The 14,140-nt window shown below is 41.9% G+C and overlaps 1 protein-coding gene across 1 annotated transcript in view; it reads right to left on the minus strand.

Annotated features, from left to right (window-relative positions):
- ABCC2 (ATP binding cassette subfamily C member 2) overlaps positions 1-14,140 on the minus strand; it is a 687,938-nt gene that overhangs the window by 159,813 nt on the left and 513,985 nt on the right. Inside the window, exons 17-19 of the mRNA XM_086922588.1 lie at positions 13,237-13,413; positions 12,045-12,212; positions 3,469-3,655 (exon numbers count right to left, since the gene is read on the minus strand). Coding sequence (XP_086778714.1) covers positions 3,469-3,655; positions 12,045-12,212; positions 13,237-13,413 — 532 coding nt within the window. The remainder of the gene's footprint in view (positions 1-3,468; positions 3,656-12,044; positions 12,213-13,236; positions 13,414-14,140) is intronic.

A 14,140-nucleotide genomic window follows, 5' to 3' on the forward strand; every position in this document is an offset into this window, starting at 1 on the left:
TTACTAACACAAAGAAAAAGAAAAATAACATCTTCATTAAACAAGCATTTTCAATGCAATAGGTCTCGCAATTGCGATAGTTTAACCTATTGGCATTGTAAATGGCAATGCCTTTTATTTAACGTTTTAAAAACCAACACATAAATAAAAGACATTGCCATTTACAATGCTAATGGCTCAAACTCTAACAACTGCGAGACCTATTGCATTGCAAATGCTTGTAGCACAGGAACCACCGAAGCTGGCGTCTTCATTACTTTGACACCCTCTTGCCAAATGTGATCAATTATAGGTATTGACTTGACTGTCTTTCTCTATTGCTCTATAAAATCGTACAGAAAACAGTCCAATTGTTGTACAATTGTGGGCAAGTGGAATAGTGGCTCTGTCCATAATATTGTGGAAACCTCCAATATCTTCCGGAGGCGAGTCTGAAGGACGATGAGGTGGGGGGTGACGGTGTTGGTGCAATGTAGTAATCCCATTCGTCGGTGGGCGAAGGAGGATCATGCATTTCTCCCTCCTCAGGCTCTTCCTCAGAGGTGGTAGGATCCTCTCTAGGAGGCAGAGGAATTATGGGACGTGGTGTTAACCTGGGTGTGGCAGGAGGTGGTGGTAGCAGTGTTTGAGGAGCTACCAGCGGAGGCAGGAGCACTGTGACATTGTCTTCTTGAGGAGGAAACCTCCTTTTGTAATCTGCCAACATGTTTTGTAGGTCAAATACTAGTGTCGGAGGAAGTTGAGCAGGTTGTTGTTTAGGTTGATCAAAGTATTTGTATTGTTGATACTAAGCATGAGGGGTAGGATAGTGTTGATAATATTGTTCCTCATACTCATAGTCATCGTCCTCTTCTTGATATTTGACGTTGAGCTGAGAAGGGCTTTGTGCTGTTCCAAATTGGCCTTCATCCTCATCAGAATCCTCCAAATCTAAAAGATGACTGGGAGGTAGAGGTGACATTTTTGGTATCCTGAATTCCATCTGTGCAGATTGCAGGAACGGAGTTGAAGGACCTGCATACAAGATTGGAATTTTTGTCGATGGTGCTGTCGTCGATGGTGAAATTTTTGTTGTCGCCGGGGACATCGTCAAAGGTAGAACAGCCGTAGATGGTGGGATTGCCGTAGTCGGTGGGATTGCCGTCGACGAAACGGCTGTCGTCGACGATGAAGGGGCCGTCGACGATGGAGGAGTCGTAGACAGTGGAGTCGACAATGAAGTTGTGGTTGAGGTCTTTGCCGCCAACTAGGTTTTCGTCTAGGGTCTTGTCAACAATGAGATCTTCGTTTGTCGTGCTCTCGTCGACGGTGGAGTCGTTGACGATAGAGGCAACGTCGACGGTATAGAACCTTTGATACTCGCCGTTGATGTAGTTAACACCACCAACGGTCTCGACGACGATAGAGTCACTGTTGTTGAAAAAGTAATAAGTGTCGACGGTGAACTTGGCGCAGATGAAGATTTGTGGCTGACTTTACCTCTAGAATCGCTTGAAGATTTGGGTTTTCTTTTGGATGTTCCTGAGGAATGAGGGGACCCAATCTCTGAGGACACCTTAGGCTGTTTCTCCTGCTTTTGAGATTCCTTGGTCAGGTGAGATACTTTTGAATGTATCTTTCTCTCTTCAGATTGACCCTCAGGCATCCTGGTCCTCTTATGAGACTTGGAGCACATGTCGCTCTCTACAGCCGATGAAGCACTCTACTTCTTTTTCCTTCTCTATCTCTCAGGGTTTTAGTTGAGAAAGTGAGGCATATTTTACATTGTCTTCTCTAATGGTTGGGACAGAGACAATAAATGCAATCTTTTTGGGCCTCATCCACATGCACTCTTTTCTTTCAGCAGGATTTACAAGGTCTAAATAATCCTTTTTTATCAGACATGCTTCTTAAACGTTTAAGGAATAACGGGGCATATTACCAACAACTAGCGATAATTTTTGTCTCTAACTTATTTAGAGACAAAAATTATCGCCGCACATCGGCGATTTTTATCGCAGATAAACCTTGCTATTAGCAAGGTTTATCGCAAATGCGATAAAAAACGGCCGCAATGCATGAATATCGCTGAAAAGTCAGCGATATTCATGCATTATCGAGCAAATGCTCTTAGCCATGTTATCCACCTCCCATTGGATAACATGGCTAAGAACTGCTCAGGGCAGGTGTTAGCTTTTGGAGATATTCGCGCTTAGCACGAATATCTCCAAAAGTTGGTAATAGGAGATAGCGATGTTAGGGACTGTTTCCAGTAGCTAACATCTTGGCACGCCCACTTTGCATGTCATTAGTGATAAATATCACTGACATGCAAAGCGGGGCCCAAGATGGTCGCTATCTCCTATTAGCTGTCACTAACTGGTGTTAGCGACAGCTTGGTAATAGGGAGATAATTTTATCTCCGCTTTCTTGGCTTTTAAAGCCAAGAAAGCGGAGATAAACCCCCTTGATAATATGCCCCAAACTTATCTGAAAAAGCTAAAGAACTAAGCAGAGCTCAGGGAGACTCACTTGCACACGACTTGCGGTGAAAAGCTGAGGGATTCAGTCTCTCTTGGGAAGGTTCTAGAGGGTGCTGGCTGCTGATTGGTTGTATTGTGAGTTTTGGTCCTTTTTATAAAAGGAGGCTAATAGTCTATTGAATGCATGGTTACCACCATGATAGCCTATGGAATTTACTACTTTGTTATATGTACCGTGGGACTCCCACTTCGACGATGGGGAATAATTCAGGCATGTGAATCTATGAAAGATACCCCAATACTGGATACATCTGCATTAGTTAATGCATTAATGACCACCAGGAATACCTTGATGAATCCAAGCATGGGTATAATCAGAAATGTTGGCCATAAACATAATATATCAAACAATACAACATCACACCATAGCAGACCGTCTACATACCACAGCACCAGGAGGAAAAGCACGACATGCCACATTATAGGTTTTACGTATGGTCATTTGCATAGCATGAAATACAAATGAATGTAACACTTGGGGCGACAGAGAGAGAGTTTTGAGATTCAAGAATATCAAGCATTGGGGGATGAAGTATGTTTGGGGTCATTGCTATTTTCTGGTATTAAATTATCCCTAGGTCACACAGCATATAATCAAAAAACAAATAAGCCTTTTCATCCATTACTCAGTTACAAACAGTGCTTTATCCCCACTAACCTGACAACTTAGTCACATGCAGTTCCACACAAAGAATCACATGCTGGAGTCTCTGATTGGTGCGTGCAGAGGTATGTTATTTGTAAATGTATCATCATACTCACAGATAGATGTGATGTCCAAGTTATTTGAAAGTGTGAGAGGGTCATTGATAATTCCAAGTAGGTCAAACAGAGTTGGCCAGGGCTCTCGAACCGGGGATAGCAATAGAGAGCACATACAGTATGGTTACAGCATCTCCAACAGCATAAGGGTTTTGTTTTATTCCATGTTCAATAAGTTATATACCTGTGGCCTCTCCTTCATCCTGGTTCTGTTCCTGTTTTGCATAAGTGTTTAGAAACTCTGCAAATGCCCCCTTGTTGGCCAATAAAGTTTTGAAGGATCCAGTTTCAGTGACCGCTCCATTCACCAGTACCACAATTTCATCTGTGTGCCGTAGAAAATTCACGCCGTGGGTTACTAAAATTCTGGTCTGCAATGGAGAATAAATAATAAATATGGCTATGTAATGCTAGGCCAATGTTGCTGAATGAGGACTAGAATGCAAATCAGCGGCTTCAGGGTACTAAGCATTTTAATACGGCACTGACTAAAAATGAAAATAAAGCATATTTATTTGTACCTTTCCAATAGGGCAACTGTTATCCCCTTTGGTAGATTATAGCCTGAATGGTTCTGTACACTGGGAAAGTTTGGAAATTATAATGCAGCTACCTATGGGCACTCAGTATAACAGACTTTATTGGCCACATTTACTATGTTTCAATGAATGAACTGATAAGTGAAAAACAGCACTGCTGCGTTTTGTAAAAGAGCGAAAAGTCAGATTTCTCAAGTCGCTTGCTGATGATGTCATCAACAGTTATTGTGCTAAAAATGCCTATTTTGTGGGATGTTCAGCATTGCACTACGACCTAAAGGTGCTGTCTCTTTTAACTAATAAAAGGGTTGACAGGATAGATCGGGGTCATGTGAGTCCAAAGGACATGAGCCCTAGGCAAATAAAGAAAAATCAACGCTAATTGAAGTGAAACGTGTACGTCCAGGGTGAATAAGAGGACTGACATGAAGTCTGCCTCTGAAGAATAAAGTTAAAGCTCTGAAAATAGTCTAAGTTCAGAATATAATAAGTGGAGTAGGGACTGCTCAATTCAAAAGGCAAGGAATGTCTGGCATACACCGTGTATAGTGTCACAGGAGCAGTAGCTTTTACCCTTTGCATGGTGTAAAGTAGCACCATAGGCTCTACTTCTGTTACATTGACAGGAACCAATCAACATTTTAAAAATGATGTCATGTAAAACAGACTCACTCTAGAAACCCTCTCAAAATTAATAGTCTATGAGTACCTCTCACCTACATACAAATGGAAATGACATTGCATTACTAAACAATAAACTACAGAACATTGAATGCAGCACAGTATGAACCAGCAAGGAGCACTAACTAACCTTGAACTTTTGAAACATTATATGCAGGCTTTCTCCAAAGCACATTAGCTGTTACAATGCCCCAAAAGAGTACCAAGCAAATAAGCACATTTTCGTCTATTGTACTTAAAGAGGAAAAACACAGATCAAGACAGAGAAATCATGCACACTGTGCAAGGTTTAAAATCTCATGTTTCTTAACTGTCAGTGAGGCCCATTAAATTACTTTTAACCTACTTATGTTAACCTCAACACATGAAATAAACATTATTTTGTATTCATCTCACATAGGCAAACCAGCAGGGTCTAGAATAGGATTTGTACTCAAGGAATACTGTTAGAACCCTTTCAGAGGGCCACAGAGCAGGCAGGAGCTACTGGGCCCAAATGTGGGGGCTGTGGCTTTTACTCCTGCTGACCAGGAGCACGAACTACTACAGGCCTAAACAACTGGGTCAAGTCCTACCAGTTCAGCAATTGACTCTCAGTGGTAGGTAGCATGGAACCAGCAGTCCATGGCTTCTCATGTGGAACTAAGGTGCAAGACATAAACAGGCACTAAACTCCAAGTATGAAGAGAAAACCGAATAAACTTATAGTCCTGTCAAATACTCACTTTTGTGGCACTTGACACTAAGGGCCTGATTAAATTTCAGTGGACAGGTTAATCTGTCCAAAATGTGATGGATATCTTGATTGCAACATTACAAGTCCTTCATATCCAATGGCCCTACCGTCCGCCCCTTGGCACACACAAGAACTTAAAGATCAGAAAGTGTGTTGCAAACGGCTTGAGAGAAATTGGAGGAAAGAGTACAAAGAATCAGAAAATATTATTTACAATCAAAGCCTCAGGATTTACAAACAACTTATTTTTAAGACTAAACAGGAGTTCTTTGTTAACCGAATTAACTTAGCAAAATAATTGGCGAAAGAACTGTTTAAAACAGTAACTAGTTTACCCACCCTCACCCAGGAAACATCTCAACGAGCCAGGGCCTTTGTGATGAAATTGCCAGGTTTTTCTTGGAAAAAGTTGAGTCAATTTTTTCTTTATTTAAAGGACCAACCACAAAGGTTACTATGGACCAACTAAATGGTCATAAGCTAGTGTCCGACTTACAGCCTACTCTTGACGAGTTTGCTCCACTATCTACTTTGGACACCTATAATCTGCTCATGTACACTAAATCAGGATCCACTTATGACCCGTGTCAGGTCTCAGTGTTAAAAATGGCCCCTGAACCTATTGTGTTGAAGCTTACTGTTATGGTTACTGTCGCTTTAATGAGGATTAAGGATTATACCAAAATCATGTTGATGTTTCCACCCAAGAAGATTGTCCCCTCTCAAAGCCACATAAACTTTCCCAGTGATTTCTTTACTTCTAAAAGAAATCTTAGCAACTGTATATCCCAAGATATCAATCTTTGAACGATCATAACTTAAAGGAGCAATATCTGGAGGCAACAGTGGAATATTTTCCAAACCAACAACTTCATCCCAAATTTTGTTACCTATTAAAGTATAAGGAGATCCTGAATCTGCCATAAGCTTGAACATATACTTGTCAACACCTATATCACAAAAAGGCATAATAATCTTTTCAGAATAAACACTTGCTCCAATTACATTTGAAACAACTACAGTGCGTACAATGTCAGATACATTTTCATTAGGCTCTTTCTTTTTGTTGGACTTGCAAACACGAGCATAGTGACCTTTACCCCCACAATTGTTACAGATACTATCTCTTGCAAAACAGTTTGGATAATTAGAAGTGTGAGAAAAACTACCACATCTGACACAACGCAATCTTTGATTAGAAAATGAACGTTGTTGTCAAAAATCACGTTCTTTGGATAAAGAAGTCTCTCTATTAGGCAAAGGACGACTCTCTTGAGAACCTTTCTGAGATAAGTTCTTTTGAGGCAATTTGTTTCTCACATTAGCTGAAACTTTAGCAATGGAATCAGGAGATTCTTCTAAAAATGTATCTTCTTGTAGTCTATGCACAACATCTTGACTTTTCTTTTTAACCTCGACAGAAGTGTGATTTGTCTCTTCTTTATTTTTTCTGATTTCTTTAACCCAAGTAGAAGTATTCTCCATGCCTTCTACAATAACCATAGCCTCTTTCAGGGTAGGGTTCTTAGATAATAATTTTTCTTGAACTCTTGTACTATTAGTACATCTTACAAGCTGATCTCTCACCAGTGATTCAGCTAAATCCCCAAAATCACACGTGCGTGCAAGAGTCTTTAAAACAGCTACAAATGTACTAACACGTTCAACAGGACCTTGTGCACGAGTGAAAAATTTGTGGCGTTCTACGGTAACATTAATTCTAGGACCAAAATAATTTTCTAGCTTGGACATAGACATCTCAAAATGTCAGAGGTTCACCAGCAGAGCAAAGCGGTAGAACGAATGCAGAGTTCAGATCGTCTAACAAGGTGAGCTCCTTTAGTGCCCCATCCGTAGTTTAAACTGACGAGCTATGCAAAAACGCCAAACTAATTCAAGCGTTTTTGATTCTGCAGCAAAAATATCCAAACGCGTACGCAACCTCAGTAAGGGAGACGTGTCCATCAGCCTAACGCGGAAGGAAAATCTATTCCTGTCAGTGCCCGCTCCAAGAAGAAGGCGCGATTAACGCTTCACGCTTCGTGCTCGCACACCTTAATACGAAGTAAGTGATATTCAAAAAGAGACATGCCCATGTTTTTATAACAGAGAGAGACAAGGCGACAACTGACGGTCCCCTTTCTCTTGATACAGAGTCACGGTCAGGAAATTAACCCCATAGACGACATCGCGCACTCGAAACAATCAGGTATTCTATGCCCCACTACCATGTAAATACGTATAGAATAAGAGAAAGAGCAGAGACTAAAATTAGATTTTTAATTCACCAGGTACCCAGGTTTGCCCTGAGGAAAAACCCGATGAATCATATCGGGTTTGGAAACGCGTCGGCATTTCCAAACGCGATCCACCTCTCGAACCCACTACAAGGCACTAAATAGAAAGGATGTCCCGCAACGCAGGACTTTTTTGAACCTTCACACGTAACATGCCTGTAGTGTGTCTCAGTCCTAAAACTTACAAAAGGAATTAAGGGAAGGGACTGAACTTTAAAAATTCTGGTGTACCTTTATATAAAGTTGATTCATGCTATGTGTGTAATGTTTATGCAATCACTCATGTTATGATTTCTTCATGAGCAATTGTTTTATGAATTATGATTTATGTTGATAAACTGATCTAAGGATGTGTTACAACCTCTTACTGAAATGTATAAGTAAGAAAAATATTTGAAATGAGTTAAGTAAAAATGAGTCTCCCAATTCAATAAAGAGCTCATACTTGCTGATAAATAAAAAAACAGCATTGAACTCGAGACCAGGCATCTGTGGTTTACTATTATGAATTTGTCCCGCCTGGTCCTGTAGGACAAAACCCCTCTAGTAAATACAGAAGGTTCACCATCAGCACCACCCACTGGTATAGTGTCCATGCTATCATAAGTGTGCCTACCTTCAACCCCTAAATTATGCAATAAAATTGCCTTCCTGTTCAATGCATTGTTCTCAGAGGGGCAGTTTCCTAGATCTTGGAAAAAAGCCTTAATACTGCCACTGCTCAAAAAGCCTAGTCTGGTTCCTAAGGATCCAAATACTTTCTGCCCATCACACGTCTGACTGTCCCGGCAAAAAATGGTGGAGAAAAGAATGAATGCCCAATTGAGTACTTTTTTGCGAGACACCCAAGCCTTAGATCCCACTCAATATGGTTTCATAGGGGGCCCCATCACGGAGTCCGCACTTCTAAAATCTACAGATGAGATCAGGGTAGCCCTCGGGGTGGAAGGCTGCCTTGATTATGCTGGACCTCTCTGCGGCCTTCGGCACTGTCCATCACAATTTGTTGATCGACCGGTTGCAGGAATGCGGAGTTCAGGGAAAAGCCTTGAAATTATAATCACAAATTGTAGCACTGGGTGATTACTACACCACTCCGTTCAGTCTCCCTTGCGCTGTTCCACAGGGTTCATCTTTGAGTCACACACTCTTCAACGTGTATGTGTCCTCCCTGGCCCCCCTTATGAACTCCTTTGACTTCTCCCTCACCTCTTATGCTGATGACACACAAATCGTGGTTTGATTGCTGCCCGGCCAGGAGATTGGAACAGGTAAACGGTTCCAGGTTTGCATGGAAGCGGTGGGGAGGTGGATGCCCCAAAATTGTCTTAAGCTTAACTCCAGCAAGACGGAAGTTGTCCTGTTTGGCAATGATCCTAGTTTCTGGAACCCAGGCTGTTGGTTGGACTCTATGGGTTCTCTCCCAACTCCCACTGGGAAAGTTAAAAACCTGGGAGTGTTAATAGATGACAGACTTAATTTTGGGGCTCAAGTCAATGCAGTGGCCTCTGCCACGTTTTATGTCCTAAGGACATGGAAGAAAATATTGCCTTTCCTGCCAAAGGACAGCCAGCATTTGGTGATCACCTCACTGAATATATCAAGGCTAGACTATTGCAACAGTCTATATATGAACATTCAGGAGCGTTTTATGTATAAACTCCAACTCTTGCAGAACGAAGCGGCTAGATAACTTTCAGATATACCCAAATTTGCTTCTGTCTCTGAAATCTGTAGACTTCACTGGCTACCTGTCAAAAAATTAGTGCAGTTTAAATCACTCTGCATGGATTTTAAGACTCTACAAGGCATAGGACCAGACCATTTAAAACAGCATTTTCAGTGGTATGTGCCCAACAGACCTCTGCACTCTCTTGAAGCAAAATTGGTGACCGTACCCCCTACAAAAAAAAGCCAGGTGGGGAGGTAAAAGCTTTGGCGTCTGTGCAGCCAAGGCTTGGAATGACCTTCCTTTCCACCTGAGGAATAGCTCGGATTTACTTGAATTCAGGAGGGCCTTAAAGACCTGGTGTTGACTGATTGGTCATCCTGGTTTTATTTGGTGCTCTGGGCTCACTGCAAGTAGTTTTGACCTCCTTGGTGATGGGTGCGCCCTCAGCACGGAGAATAGCAGAGCTTGATCCCCAGTCCTGGTTGCTGCAGCTCATAGTCTTGAAAATCAGGCCCAGTCAAGTTAAGTACAGAGTTGTGAAACTTTACATCAGTGGGGCACCAGGCTCCACTCTAGTGACATCGGTAAAAAGGCTTGTTCACACTACTGATTTCTACAGAACAGACATGATGTCACCTGCACACTTATGTCAATTAACTCCAGGCAAGGGCAGTTGTTTTCGATCACTATGAGGGTAGCGCTTGGTCCAACTCTACTGGTCTAACAAGAACATATTACCTTGAGACAGACCTAGGTCATGGCACACACGCATAATATGTGTTTGTCCATTAACAAAAATCAGTACTAGGGGTCCAGACACCCATACAGCTGGGGCACTCAGTGTAGGGGTGCATGTCTGTCACTATGAAGGGGACTTTTCTGTCCTCCCATAGACCCTCAAGAATAGATAGCAACACAGTGATCTCACATGTAAGATGGTTGCTTTTGTGTTAAGAACAGGTTACATATAGGCATATCAGTGGTATATCATTTGCGATCTAGATTTTGCCTGGTTTCACTTATCATATGGACTTGGCATAGTTCTAGGTCACGCTAATTTAGCTGAATTGGCTTTGAACCATAATTAAAGGGTGTTTGCACTGTTCTTCCCCAGGCACACCCCCTAGCATGAATTAACAATGATTGGCTATTGGCTCTTTGCAGCTTCTCACTGTCTTGCTGAGGACTACCCATTTTCAAATTTCTTCTTTCTGTGCTGTGGCCCGCATTCCCTGCGACCTTGGTTTTCCTAGTTGCTAAGGTCTCATCCCTGTGCTTGGTCTCTGAGGGTGAAAGAGATGTAGACTGTGCCAGTTTTATCCTCACTTCCCTAACAAAAAAATTGTACAGTTTTTTGCGGTTCAATATTAGCTTCCATTTTTAAATCATTTTTTTCTAAAATATTTTTTTTTAAGTATCACTGATTCTTGGTGGCAACACAATTCTTACCAAAGCATGGGAATATGTAATTTTGTGAATTCCAATCGATGGTTGGGGAACCCCAAGAGCTTTAACTCACTGAAAAGACTTTACATCACTAAATAACATTTCAACTGATCCTTCTACTATATATATATTTAGCCTCCAGTTATACATTTCACCTCTAATGTTTAGACTCCCCAATTACAATGCCACACTTCAAACGGCTGCCTAGGTGTATGAAAACCCGATGCAGCACACATGTACTTTGCATGTAAAGTTTCCTACATAGAAGACATCTCACTAAACAGAAGCCATTCAGGTAGTTTTACTTCAAAATCCTATGTGATGGGCCCTTGCTTTTATGGACTGTTTTACATGATGGGGGGGTATGGGTTCTTTTCAACTCTGTGGTGCATACCCGCTGTGTCCTCCCATATCTTTTACTCTTTTCCAAGAATCATGTTCAGGTTCCCCAATTCACCACTCTCCAACTACAGAGCCCTAGTCCTGGTTACAAAGTAATCTTGAGAATTCACTTGTTAGGGTTACCAGCGACAGCCCCCCTTGTGCCACGCTTTCCCATGCCAAAGCGCCCAAGAATCCTGGACCCACAAGAGCAACAGGGTTCAGGACATGACAAATGGACCCCCCCGTGCTTTGGTGTGGATTCATTTCCTGCAGCACAGGGATACCCTTTTCATGCCACTTCCAGATACTTGGCAGCGTAAACAAGTAGTTTGATTGAACTTCATGCTATGGCATTTACGACACTTGAGAAAAAACAACCATTGGCTAAAACCATGAAGAGGCTAAAAACCTGCCTGCTTGGTTAGTTTGTCTGGCTTGGACTGACAGCAAGTTGAGTTGATTCGTATTGTTCTGCTATAAACATATGCTTAGCATCAGGCTGGGAGACAATGGTTCCTATGGCATATGATTTTAAATCACTTAATATTTATAACAGGCTCAATGGCAATGGAAACTTTGGAAGGAGGGTGGCAGAAGAAAGAGAGACGCACACTCGTACCATAAAGGACATTTCCTTATATTTAAGAATTTGATTATATAATCAAATTCTTAAATATAAGGAAATGTCCTTTATGGTACGAGTGTGCGTCTCTCTTTCTTCTGCCACCCTCCTTCCAAAGTTTCCATTGCCATTGAGCCTGTTATAAATATTAAGTGATTTAAAATCATATGCCATAGGAACCATTGTCTTTCTATATAAACGTACTGCCCTGGTTCCGCTGTGAGTAGGGTTCCCTTGTTTTCACATTTAGCATCAGGCTGGGGGCTGGATATATAGATGATGGAATGGAATGGAACATAAGAAACTGTTCAGATTCTTAGAACAAGGTCACTGAGAATGAGACCTGGCCCCAGAGTTGAAAGCAGTCCTGTCCTCATGCTTACCTTGTGCTTTAGCAGGCCGTTTGGGCCCACCACCTTCTCAAAAATATGCTTCCCAACATGAGCATCAACAGCGGACAACGGGTCATCCAGAATGAAAATATCAGCATCGCTGTAGACAGCTCGGGCCAAACTGACTCGCTGCTTCTGGCCGCCACTCAGGTTTATCCCCTGGAAAACACAGGATCTTGGGTTTGTTTACAACAAATGAAAAGGCTGTTTTCACAGCTCACTGGCCAAGACAAGGCATGTGTAATACATGGAGCCAACCACTCATATGCTGTCATTCATAAAGTCTATTGTAAGGAGCAATACAGATAAGAAGACAAGTAAACTCAAACCCTTGATGCTGAAACTTAAAGGAAATATTACAGAACAAAATCAAGCAACCGTTCATTCGGCCACCACAACGATTGCTGGTTGTAAGATAAATACTCGAGCATCCTGCTGGTGACCACTGAGAAGTGGAAAAGCAGCCTTCAATGTTTAATATCAATTTGCCAATTCTAGATCCCAAGAGCCAAAAAGCAGCTTAGAAAAGTTGGTAATAAAAATGCTGAACTGAGTTTGTATTGGAAGTCTGGTGTTTGGGAGCAGGTGGGACCCGTGTAATGCAATGAACTGACCAGTTATGCTCTTTTACTTCAATGGCATTGACGGAATAAACAGCAAAACCTTTATGGCCTTTAAGGACACATATGAAGCCAGTACATAAAGGGCCTTGTTGGAGATTGGATGAAGGGCTGTCAGAAACACTAGATACAAATATACACATTGCAAATCCCAGGACTTTTACATTTTGGCTAAGGTGTACATATGTAAGTAAGACTGTATTCCGGACAAACTGCCTTTTGACAGTTATTGCATAATTCAAAGAAAATGGATGGAGAACACATGTGCAGGCCCAGACTGAGCTTTCTCATTTAAAACAAGGGGCCTTTTTGGCAGCTCTATCATTATTTCCTACATTTCAGAAGTGATATGGGCTGGTGATTGACAGAGAGGAAGGTGGTTGCCTTTAATTGTGCAATCAAATGCAGATTGCAGATACCAGCACTGTGTCCTCAGCACTATCCTTACTCCTGCCAAAGAGACTTGGGAGTAGACTCTCTCTAGAGCGAATTGTTGCAAACAAACACACTGTCTCCTCACAGCTGCCTCCTACCACTCATACTGTTGCAAGCACATGGCCTACCTTCTCGCCAATCTCAGTCTTTTCACCGCCAGGAAGCAGCTCCAGGTCCGGAAGAAGAGCGCAGGCCTCAAGAGCCCGCTGGAAGCGGTCCTCCTCCAGTGGCGACCCAAACAGAATATTATCCTGAAGAGTGGCATTCTGGATCCATGCTTGCTGAGGGACATATGCGATAGAGCCCTAGAACGGGATAATGCCATTCAGGTTACTATGTGTTTAATCATATCATATTTCTGACAGGGCTTAAAGGAATTCCAGTCAGGTCAAGGATGGAACTAACCAACAGCACAATAGTCAGGTGTCCGCATTTCATTTCAACAAAATAGGACACATGAGGACATTGAAATCCAACGTAATAATTCCAAAGATGAGTAGCTTCAATGCAAACACTGACATAGAAAAGAGTAAAAGGAAGAGTCACGCGACCTCTTCCACTGTGTCTGCCATGCCAATTTTCGATTCTTTAAAAGGTCGATAGTATTCTGATAAACGACAAAAATAAATCCACTGCTGGCAAATATAGCCAGACTAAAGCGTAATTCGATGGATGCACGTGGTGATGTCTTGACAGTTTACATTATCAGAATCAAGTAATTGTTAACAGTAGATGCCTGAGACACAATATCAATGACTAGATATGGTTTGGAGGGGGGGGGGATATATGGGAAAAATAATTCTTACATTTCTTATGGTATTAGGCACTGCAAGCATAATACTTGTTTAACAAAGAAGCAAGCAAGCAGTTTGCCAAGCCGGTTTCGGTTCCCAGTCCCGCCCTGGTTAGTTGGAGCATATCACTTGCAAGCAATGTCCTTTCCCTATTAATGCAAACCATTGAAATGATCGCGGACTTTTGTTTACGTTTTTCTGGAGCGTTACGGCCTATGTGAAGCTTAAAGCAGCTGTT

Source organism: Lissotriton vulgaris, chromosome 5 (genome assembly GCF_964263255.1).
Source record: "Lissotriton vulgaris chromosome 5, aLisVul1.2, whole genome shotgun sequence".
NCBI lineage: Eukaryota > Metazoa > Chordata > Amphibia > Caudata > Salamandridae > Lissotriton > Lissotriton vulgaris.